General features: G+C 47.1%; 1 protein-coding gene across 1 annotated transcript in view; it reads right to left on the reverse strand.

Annotated features, from left to right (window-relative positions):
- Positions 1 to 10823, reverse strand: part of epb41l5 (erythrocyte membrane protein band 4.1 like 5) — a 41875-nt gene extending 31052 nt beyond the window's left edge. Inside the window, exons 1-4 of the mRNA XM_088606187.1 lie at positions 10469 to 10823; positions 6935 to 7133; positions 1705 to 1809; positions 502 to 544 (exon numbers count right to left, since the gene is read on the reverse strand). Of these exons, the coding sequence (XP_088462313.1) occupies positions 502 to 544; positions 1705 to 1809; positions 6935 to 7114 (328 nt within the window). The 5' untranslated portion in view covers positions 7115 to 7133; positions 10469 to 10823. The remainder of the gene's footprint in view (positions 1 to 501; positions 545 to 1704; positions 1810 to 6934; positions 7134 to 10468) is intronic.
- Between the last annotated feature and the right edge of the window lie 1128 nt (positions 10824 to 11951).

Here is an 11951-nt window from a genome sequence, read left to right on the forward strand (position 1 = left end):
AGCTATCCAGGGACATTGCTCAAGTTCCACAATACTTTAATCCACTGTCTGTCCGTCTCTGAACTGATGTACTGTCTTGATGTTCTGTTACAGGAGTCTCGGACCCGGTTCTTGGGCCTAGAGTCCTGTGGTTTATGTTATAACCCCAGTAGTCAGTCAACAATTAAACAACCTAACTGGACCTCAATAAGGTTTTGTTAAGGTATTTTGCAGTAGATTACTCAAAGCAATCGTTTCATTAAAGGCACAGTTATCTATAAACCACCTCAGAGCCTGGTTAGACGTAAGATTCCTTCACAGTTAATTACTTCACACAAATCACCAGGACCTTCAGATCTGAGGCCCTCAATCTTAATTCTTTCCCCTATAGAAAGCAATTGTTAAAACAGTCAAGTGCAAGATCAGGTGCTTCTATACTTTTTTTTTTAATGGTCAAGTATCTTGCAAGTGAACATCACACCTTCCAAATAACTTTATTATGTGAAGAAAAAAAAAACATACTTTTTACTTGCTTTTTGATGCTCTTTGTGTTGTCCAGCCAGTGCTGTAATTAATAACAAATAGGTTAATAACAGAACATCCTTAAAAGCTCACACCCTTCACCGGGTCTTCTTTGAAAGCCCTGGGCCAGTCTGCTTGTGGAAGGCGAAAGAAAATCACGAGAGGGGAAAACTGTGTTTTTCTGAAAACATCACTGATTCTAGCACTAACTTAAAGCTGTTCTGTAAAATGTATTACCCTGACTCTGCTGTTAAATGTCTTATGTACTGTGTTGCATCTTGTACCTGTCTGCAAAACAAATTCCCCACCTGTGACAATAACGGCATTCAGTATGAAGAGAGAAAAACCTAATGAGAATTTTCCAGAATATCCACAAAGCAAAAATAAAATCTCAGTCCCTTGTATAAAAATATGTTTTGTTTTTCGTGCCAGGGCTGGGCTGGCTGATCTTTGGCTTCGTACCGCCGGGACCGAGGGAGGGAGGGAGGGCAGGCGGCTGGCGATTCGCTGAAGAAGCAGCCCGTTTCTGCCACGGCCTGTTTTCTTTCAGCTCCTCCGCATTCCAAACCACAACAGCTGAAAATCCCTCCCCGACACGGCCGACCGTTTTTAAGGTACATACTGTAGCTGCCGCCAAGAAAATGCTACTTCTCATCCCACAATCCGAAGAAGGTTCAAAAGTCTAGACTTACCAGACAGGAAAAAGGGCAAGCAAAATCAAAAGACCTTTTTCAAAAAACAAAATCAGAAGCAGAGGACTCCGTCATGACTACTCACACACTGTACCATTCATAACTTTTAAAGAATCACATAGCACCATTTAAAATGGCAACTTTTTAACCATATTTAAGGCCTGTACGCTGTACGTAATAGTAAAAAGATTACAGGCTTAACTCATGGTCACATACAGGAGACAAATAAATCAGGTGCTTAATTCTTTATATCAGACATATAATGGGGTTTGTTATTCTAAATTGTTTTTGATTATGGATTGAACCCCCGTTAATCCCAATAATTTTAAACCCCTAATTTGAAAATATTGTTCGAACTATTCATCCAGAACACCCGTTCTTCTGAATACAGATGATGTGTTCCAATCATCACACATTGCATCAGCCTGTCGAATCCTTTCACCTGCAAACGGTACAATATAATTAACACACGAAGTCAGAAAAGGGAACACGCCGAGCTCATGAATCTCACCGGGACTTGCGCTGAATCCATAAACCGGAGACCAAAGTAATCCTTCTCGACTAAATCCAAGTGATACATGATCTGATCAAACAGCTCTTGTCCTTTCGCTTTTTTCTGTGAAAAAAGTTAGAGAGAGAAGAGTTATTTCATTGTGTAGAAGAAGTTCAAGTAGGGAGCTGCGTCAGCATGCGCAGGCTGCAAAGGGACAAGTAAAGGTTGAATCCGTGCTGAAACACCTTCAGAAGGCTCCACAGCCGAAACTATGCGTTTCTTTCAATAAAATGAAACCTTTACTTGTTTCATTTTACTGGGTACATGTTTATTGGGTACAAAGTCATATGGGGATCACCAGTCTTCAAATTTTATATCCAGTGGATAGAACTGCCAATATCTTACCAGTCCTTACTGATGGCAATTATAGATTGGAGAGATGCTTAATTACCAAGAAATTTCTGCATCTTTTTATAAAACTTTTATTCTTTCATTTAAGAAAAAAAAAACAGGCGTTATCCCAATAAATTGGGGGACGGCAGAAACTGGGCACGGAAGCGATGCCACCTGAAACGTGCCCTCAGAACAGGGACACAGAGGGCCGGCTGCGCAGTACAGGATGGGAGACTGACCGCCAGGAACGACTTCAGGAAGGAAACGGACCGCTTCACCTTTACTCTTCAACCGACACACTGGACGATCGTTCATTGGCGCCAACTCAAGCGGAGAACGGAACCCCCTGAAAACAGGGGTGAAGGGGGAGGTTGGAATTGCCAAACAGTGACCCGAAACCTCTCTTACTGAGAAAGAGAAGCTGCCTACAGCACTCCTCAGAACCGTCCCGGTCCACAACGCCACTGGCGTCTGCTATACAGTAGGCTGTGCGTTTGAACACGACTGGGGCTGGGGATTCTGTTCCCTGCTTCCCCGAGAAGGCCCGGCTGCTGACTGCCCTCAGCTACCTTTACGCCCGTACCAGTCCGCGCGAGTCTGAGTCACTCTGCTCAAGGCCCTGGGTGATCAGCATGAGAAATTGCTCCGGGGTAACCATGGCAACTGGAAACAGGCCCGGGCTGCTCTACCCTTGCACACACTCCAGAGACTTTTACTCCGATCGTCCGTCCACCGCCGTCCCGTGGACAACGCACAAGCTATTGGCACTCTTGAGCGAGCCAACCGGCTACAGCAAGAGAGAGCAGCTCATTTGATTAAAATATATTGCATACAAGACGAAGGAGGCTCTGTTAAAGAGGCTAGGCTCCAAACACATTCACAGCCTTTTTAAACACAACCTTCTCCTTAATTCAAGCTTAAAACACAAAAATGTACATTTTGTTTTAAAATTATCTAAGTCTCCCTTTCACGAGTATTCAAATCCCCTGATGCGGCCCATTTAAGTTAATTCAGGTGCACAAAATACTTTAGCGTGCCATGCAATCAGTTGAGCAGCCTCAGTCGGCGTGCAATTATAGTGGTTCTCATTATTTTAGGTCCAATACATCTCTGTAAGGTCCTTCAGTCAGGGAGTGAATTTCAATTTCAACCTCTCCAGCAGCTTCAGGCTCTGCTCCCGTGTTACTTGTGCTCAGTGTCGTCAGCTCAGACCACAGAAGGCCTACTGGAGACATGATGACCAATCAAGAACGCAAACTTCAGAGCACCCGTGTCTGCTCAGTCACGGAGTCTGAAGCAGGCTGTGCTTTTCTATACTACTGTAAAGTCCATTTGCAACCAAGGCTTAGGTTCTTGACAGAAGGCACCAGTTTGTAGCTTAAATATTCCAGCAAATTTCACAAATTATCTGTCCTTCAATCTAACAAGGTCACCGAGCAGTAGAACAAGAACGCAAAACAGATCCAAAAAGCGTTTAACAAATTCATGTGACCTTCAAAACATTTTAGACAAGAACAAACTAGATATTTTGCTTATTATTGTGGGGCATTGAGAAGTACAGTATTCGTGATCTAGTCTGCTAGTTCACTGTCCCTTCCTCACAGTGCATGTTAATCTCACAGGAGTTTCAGGTGAACCCTACAATCCTTCCACAACAAAGCTCACTTCTTTAGAAACCAGAGTCTGAGTAAAGTGCTTAAGACTTTACAAATTCAAAATACCTTGCTTGTGTGAGCAAGAAGTGCAGAAATACATCTTCAAGCATTCCCGATATCCACCTCTTTCTTTTAGAAATATGCATGTGGTTAGTCGGGCTGTTTTCTTTTCAAAGAACAGCTGGATACAGTAAGGAGGTATGACATTTGTAGCACCGTGTTACTGACCTTTGAAATGCTCATGCCCTCTCTTATTGAGACATTAATAACCTTGTAAACGGCTGTGAAACTGCCCTGACAGTTGGTCACACTACGCTCCTGTGTATCTGCATCAGATACGAACTGACCTCAGAGGAAGAGCATCTGCTCACAGACCAGACATTTTGCCGACGGCACACCTGAGCACTAATTACAGCAATTGAGACGAATGTGGTTGTGTAACGTAGACGGAAAAACAAAAACATTTATTTAGCCAATTTAAGTTATGGTTTGGGTTCAGAAACCCTTTGGCCCTACGGTCATTTTCCTCCTACAGAAAATAAACAGCAGCCCCTGCACAGCAAGAAACTTGCACAGTGTTTGGACAGCTAGTGTAGGCAGAGGCCTCTTGAGTTGGCACAGCATATAAAGTGCCCGATCAAGCTGGAAGAATGGACACAAAAGGGCTATTGTGCACTCCAGCAGGCTGCAGCCACAGACCTGCATTGTCTGCGGCGAAGTGAGACAGCCGGCCAGAGATCTGCCTTCACGTACTGCAGTTAAATTCCTTTCTGCCGCTCCATGCCTGCGGATCACGGGAGCAGAGAACAAAAACAAAACCAGCCGCCACGTCCCAAATTTTAACGTCCACCCAGCTCCTCACTGCTTTGCGCGAAGGACTATCAGAACGCCGTGCAACGTAACTTTGACAGACCGTAAAACTAAAGACATCAGATTCCATTCAAATCAACAGGTCGCAGGGGAATCAGAGACGGTCTTCGAAGACCAAGGAGAGACGTACGTGCTTTTCGTGATCTTTTTAGAATGAAACATACCGCTCGACATTTCAGTGGCTCTGAAGAACATCTACATGTTGTACTAAAAACCTGCATCCGTGCCGTGTTGCCACTCCTCCAGCGGAGTCCCCTCTGATGTTAATGGGGCAGCGCAGCAGGAATCGGTCACTTTCACCCGAATGAGTCCGTTTACAGGATTGTGGTGACGAGGCCTGAAGTCTTCTGCCTGCTTTCGCTTTAACAAAGGTCGGAAAGGTTCTGCTGGGGCCGTTACAGCTTACAGAATCTCCAGCAACTGCTTTCCCTCCGATAAGAGCAAGGCTGGGAGAATGACAACAGGTCTTGTTTTGCTAAAAAGGCAGAAGCAGCAGCACTGCAGATGGCAGCTTTGTGACTACTCTTTGGAGAAAGACCGTTCACGTCTGTCTTTAATGTCACAGGGGTCTCCTTAATATGCTGGGGTTAGCCATCACAGAAGTGCAACATGTAGCATAATCAAGTGTAAAGGGAAATGTTGAATATTAAATTGGAGGGATAGGGACCATAAGAACATGTATTTTCACTTCACTACACTCCTGCAACTTACTGCACAGAAATGTCTCTCATAAGAAATAATGGATGGGAGGGATTGGGACTGGAAGATAAGGAGATGCCTTTTACTCACAGAAACGCCAAAGTTTTGTGAAGCATACGGTACTGTACGTGATGTTAGAGGCACCTGCTGAACATCTGCTGAATTTAAGGTCCTTTTAGCAGCATTTTAACTTCCAACACCAATTGAAAACCATTTTCATTACATAGCAAATGGCCTTATTGTGACAATTTGTAAGCATTACTGCTAGCCTCCAAATTATTTTTAATTATTTTTTTATAACTTAGCATTACTTTATTCCACAAACTTATTTTTGTTTCCCACGACAGAATTTTAAACATTATATTTCCCTTAACCAGACTCTAAAAGGAGAGAGTCATGTTTCTGAATAAGACTGGGCACTGTGTTGCTAGTCTCATAATTGTCTATGAGCACCAGAACCGTGAACCACTACAGGCGGGAAACTTCACCGCTGTTTGTCGTTCAGTGTCTGTCTGTCCAACTCCACAAGCTCATCATTTGTTAAGGGCACAGATTCCAACACACTTCCAAACATTATGATTCTCCTCCAAGTTTTGCAAAACCGGTCTCCTTTGCTCATTTCACTATGTCGCTTTGCAAGAGCAGGACATTTTTACAGATTCCCCCCCAAAAAACAAACAGCTATGTAAGAGTGGGGGAATGTATAAAGGGGACCTCCTGTCCGATGGGCTTCTTCTCACCACCTGCACCTGCACCATCACTAGCACTGCGGAAGCCATGTTCTTCTGCGATGGAGAACATGCTCACTGAACGGAGTCCAAAACGATGCAACCTTTCGCAGGCGTGATCCAAGACTGAAGCACTTGATCTTTCTGCTGCTTTTTTAACACCAATAGAACAGTGGAAGGAACCAATTTTCCAGCTGGGCCTGCAACTTGCGTATGACAAGTGCTGTGGTGAGCGAGCCCATCTGTGCTCCATTCAGGTCTGCCGAAGAGCCACTGGAGCTCAGTCGGTGTCCTAATGTGGGAAACCCGATCCTCTGTTCCAGTAACTCCTAACCCACAAGCTCTGCTCATCACTCCTCAGCGCCTCCGGGCCACAAAGCTGCCGAACCCCTCCCACGACTCACTAGCACTGCAAACACAACCACACACAACAGAGACAGCAGAAGCTACTGGACGGCCACAAAGGCCAGCACACAAGATGGACCTGAGCACGTTCTCCCAACACATCGCTTGGAAACCGCTGTCGCAGGATCAAATAAAAAGGTCACATCATATCAGAGGCACAAAGCACACTAATGGAATCTTTCCAGCCCTAGAGAACAATAAATCCAGACCGAAACCTGCAAGGGTCGCGTTTGCTTTGATAAAATTGTTCTTAACACACCTTAAAATATCATACTTCTTACTGGCAGAAGCACAGAGGGGAACAGTTGCCTCTCTTTACTTCAGAGCGTAAAGATGTTTTCAGGGTCCAGGAGTCTCTCCCTGTAAGTTATCTGCAGGCAGCTCGTGCGCGTTTTCAGGGGGCTGAGCCTGCGGACGAGAGCGAACTGCCCCGGCTCTGGGGCTCGGCGGGAAGGGTGGCGTGGGATTGAGCCGAAGCGCGACGCCGGGGTCTCTTACCGGCAGGTCCACGCTCACGTCGGTGCCGTCCAGCAGGGACACCCGGCAGGTGATGACGGACTTGGCGTCGCCGGCGGCCGGGATGTGCGTGCTGGCTCTCTGGGCCTCCCTCAGGCGCTCCTTCTCCGCATGCGTGCGCATGGACCGCCGCCCCAGCGTCCGGCGCAGGAAGCGCAGCATCGTGACGGCCGGCGGGGTCCTGCCAGGAGGCAAGACGACAGACCGCAGTCACTCTCCGGGACCCCCGAGCGGGCCGAGTCGAGCCGAGCCACGCCTCCCAAACACAGACCCAAAAAAAGGCAACAACCTGTCACTTTTATCCAACAATGCACCACCCACCCACCCACCCTTCGAACATCTGTGACAAACATTTTTCCCAACTTAATTCTCATTTCTGGAAAAGACATGAAAAGATTCTTCCTGGGTAGGGTTCCAGATGGGGGAGTCTGCACGTTCCCCCCCCATATTCGCATGGGTTCGCTCCAGTTCCCTCCTGCCTGCAGGAGGGGAATGCTGGGTCCTGGAAATCAGTCTTGAGTGCCGTCGTTCCTGCAACGGACCAGCCTCCTGCCCAGGGTCGGCCCCACCTGCTTCCAGGATGGCTTCTGTGCCTTAGTGGCCATAGCCAAGAAAACCCCACTCTTTCAGGTAAGACCGATGGACTGGCAAGTCACTCTAACGAAGCCAGCTTTCACTCCCAGAATGCTTAGCAATGCTTTTGCAGGTATGTGGAGCATTTCTTCCCAGAGAAGGAGAACCCCACCGCAACCACGACTGAAGGGCGCCCCCACTCAGGCGACAGGCAGCGGCTAACCTGCACCAGCCGCCCCACCACTCAGCAGAGCGGGCCGACAAGGGAGCAGCTGCTGCCCCACTTCACTCGAGCCCGGAGTGGAACTCAGACACGGGAAAACACTCATGCTCTCGTGAGAGGTGCCATAGGATGTCTAACGACTTCCTTTTTTAAATCTCGTCCAAAAACCCATTGCAAGACACTCCCCCCTGTGACCATACGGGGGCATTTCTTGGGCAAACCTGCTCCAGAGAGAAGAGCACCACCTACTGGTCCACCAACTCCACTTACAGCAGCAGCCTGTAAGTTACAGTGAGACGTCTCCCAGTGCTGACCAGGCCCCACCTTGCTTGGCTGCAGACATCTGATCAGGCTGTGGGAAGTGGAACAACTGCGGTCACCTTTTCCTTGCTATAACATCTTTACAAAAAGCGAAGGATGATTTTTTTTTTTTGCTAGTGTTGTTTTAGCAAGAGGGAGGAGCAGAGGGTCAGCTCTGCTGCCTCACAGCCCTGGGCTCTGTTCCTGGGGTGCTGTCTGTGTGGAGTTTGCATGTTCTCCCTGTGTTCCCAGGGTTTCCTCCCACAGCCCATAGACAAACTGGCCGTATCTGGCGTCCTGGGAAAATCGTGCCTGGTGTGAGTGTACGTCTGTGTTCCCTGCGACGGACTGGTGTCCCTTCCAGGTTGCGCCCTGCTTTGCACCAGTTGCTTACTGGGACAGGCTCCTACTCCCCCAACGACCCTGAACTGGATAAAGTGGTTCGAAAATGGAAGGATGTTTTAACAAGACCGCACTACAAAACACCAGCAAAACGGCAGAAAGATCAGGGAGCAGGCCAATGCGATCAGCCAGGTTCACTCTATGGCCTCAGCAGCAGCTCAACAAATGAGCTCAAATAACAGACCACAAACTGGGTTAACTGGCAAACTGTCTTGCTTTCTGTTCTGTGTGGCCGCTTACAGTGAAGTGGGCATTATTAAACAATTCCTCTTTGCACACTGAAAAAAGGAACTTATCCACACACAAAAAAAAAGCCTGCAACAAAAAGAGAGCTACCTGGGTTCACAAGAATCGGCCAGTTTGTCGTATCAAGCACATAGTTAGAAGGAGGACACGTTTCAAGGTGAAAACAGAAGACGAAGTCAGGAGCTGATAAAATTGCTTTCAGTCTTCTGTGTGCAAAGTCATCAGAGAGCAGCATCATTAATCCAGGCCTGTGTAGATGGGGTCCAGGCACAACCCACTGGTGCTCATTTCCAACAGCTGGCCAGACCCCAGCACAGCTGTAGCGCCCAGACTCTCTTGGTTGCGGGCTGTGATCCGTGTGTGGGGAAATCCGACTGGGCCTGACCGAGCAAACCAGCCCCCCCCCCCCCCCACTCTCTAACCTCTAAAACGGCAAACTTGTGAGACCATCTCCCCGGATCCACGTCCTGCCTCACGAGAGTCTCAAGAGGAATTCACTCGGGAAACCTGATAACACGGAAAACTGGGGAAAGTGTCTGGTGCTGCAGGCTTTTATTTTCCCATCTTTCGAGTCTAAACTATAAATACATCGGTAATTATGCTACCGTAAAAAATCAAAAGCGACGAATGGACTAAGGGTTGGTTTTAATACTGGTGTTGCGTTCCAAACTGCATTAATTAGAAACATAAACACTACACGACACACAGGGCCTGGCCACGAAATCACAGGTACTGTACTTCACATGAGGAGTGGTGATCAAAGACGCGAGAAAAGTATTTAAATCAACCGCATCTCCCTCAATCCCCAAAACACGTCAAAATACTTACAAGTGTTAAACGAAGGACACGGCAATAAAACGGCCGGCTTCCCGGTACCGTCAGAATTACTGACTGGAATTTCAAGCGTTTCGACAATAAAAACTCATTCCGAACAAAAAACCAACCCTACTTCATTTCCAGAGTAATAATGTGTCTTCACAGAAAACCTCGAGGTTGCTCTCAGAAGCGCCTCGTTATCACAGCGAAGCGGGCACTCAATACATGTAGCTGTGAAAGTAACGCGGATGTTTAACATGAAAGATGCACAATCTCGATACTCTTCTCGAAAAGAGTAACCTTCCTCGCAGGCGTCCTGAAGCGAAGTTTTTCTGCGGGCTGTCGGCGCGACTGAAGCGGCAAACAGAGACAAGCGGGCTGATATCGACACAGAAAGACTCACAGCTTCCTTGTTACAATCAAAGAAATATTTGTGTTTTAATACCTCCGGCTCACAGACCGGTGACAGTCTTTGAAATCAAATGCGGGGGCAACTGCACTTCGGTTACACGACTTAAAATCTACCTCGAACTTACATCACGACAGAGAGAGGTGTAACTCGCGTGTACATGCATAACGACCAAAAGAGGTCCGCCTGGGTTTACAAATATCACGCCAGAAAAATCCCCGAGTTTAAAAATATCACGACAGGGAGAGGTCTACCTGGGGTTACGTATATCACGATGGAGAGAGAGGTGTAACCCGGGTCTACACATCCCAGAGTTTACACATATCGCGACAGAAAGAGGTCTGAGGTTACAAATATCACGACAGAGAGGTCTGAATTCGCATATATCACGACAGAGAGGTCTACCTGAGCTTACATATATCATATCACGACAGAGAAAGGTCTGAGTTCGCATAGATCACGACAGAGAGGTCTACCTGAGCTTACATATATCATATCACGACAGAGAAAGGTCTGAGTTCGCATAGATCACGACAGAGAGGTCTACCTGGGTTTGCTCGGTCTCCTGCGCGTCTCCCGGATCCGATGCCCGAGGTCGGGAAGTGTGTCAGACTCCCGGCAGCCCGCTTCCCACTTGTTGATCCCAGATCCTCAGACAAAAGCGGGATACAATCCCACCAGCAAACAGCAGACTCCCCGGCGACCCAGGTGCAACTGCGAAACCATGTATTCCCAGCATTAAATAACGAAAAACAACTCAAGGAGCACTTTTTTCCACCATATCACATCGAGAATTACGCGAGTTTCTTTTTTTTCCGGGGGGAGGGAGGGAGGAGGGGAAGAAAATCATAGCAGCTCTAAAACGGGAGCAGACTGAATTTCTCCCAGAGGAAATGGCGTCAACATAATTCCTCAAGAAACTGGATTTGCATTTAAAGGGACAACGTCGGCCTCCCTTAAAGTCGCAGTGTTGCCAAAGAACAAATCCCTGTGGGATGATGTTATTACCGTCACCAGCGCCCTGTGCCAGGTGGATTATTTCAACGAAAGGATTGTGCCTTTAAAACACTCATTGTAACATTTGGAGAGTAGCGGTCTTGATCAGACTCCCGTTTGAATGGTCGGTCTGGAATGAATAAGGGCAGTTTTCAAATTTAAAAACAGAATAAAAATATAGCGAAGCAATGGACGATGGAAAACCGAACATACGATACATACAGACAGTACGACAGGATTTATACCTACCATGTGGGAAACTGAGAATTTAGATCTGTCTAAAAGTACCTTGAATATAATTCCCTCGCTTTCTTTTTTTTTTTATTTGAATTATACTGCAAAAGTTCGTTAGAATTACTCCGTAATTTCCCCTGCATGTCAAACGCAACCCTATTAAATAAGAAGCACCCCAAAGATGTGAAGGTGACTGCCAGCAGGGAGGTGTAAATGCTTCTGAACCCGAAGCTACAGCCCAGCATGCTACCCAGCCAGCGACTGAATCCGATACCCTGGCGTAAAACGTCTGCATGAGATTCTCGGCTCAGTTAAAAACTAATGCAACCCAACGGCTTTGTAGACTTTCGTCGTTTGTAGACTTTTTCTTACGTCTTATCCCGTAACGTATAGTGCCTGATCCTGAAGCCAATTAAACCACGATGTCTTTGGACAGTGGGAGGAAACTCACACGAACATGGGGAGAACATAAAAACACACAGACAGCACCCCACATCCAGAATTAACCCCAGGGCCAACCAGTACGCCACTGGGCCAGTGGGTGGACTCTAACAGAATCTGATCAATGCAATCAGGCAACCTGAGGTGACCCAGAGACGTGGCTGACAGCCTTGCTGTCTCAGAGGCTGACTGGTGTGCAGTCCGAGACCAGACTAAGAGAGCAGCAATGACAATAAAGTTTTGCAGGGATCACACAACAGCCGCTGGGAGTTCTATTCAGTTCAAATGAGAAGGCTGCACAAAAGTGCGGCCCTCGTCTCAGACTGCTGGCTATGTGTGTCAGTTCACAGCCAGAGCAT

Source organism: Lepisosteus platostomus, chromosome 14 (genome assembly GCF_059453375.1).
Source record: "Lepisosteus platostomus isolate fLepPlt1 chromosome 14, fLepPlt1.hap1, whole genome shotgun sequence".
Taxonomy (NCBI): domain Eukaryota; kingdom Metazoa; phylum Chordata; class Actinopteri; order Semionotiformes; family Lepisosteidae; genus Lepisosteus; species Lepisosteus platostomus.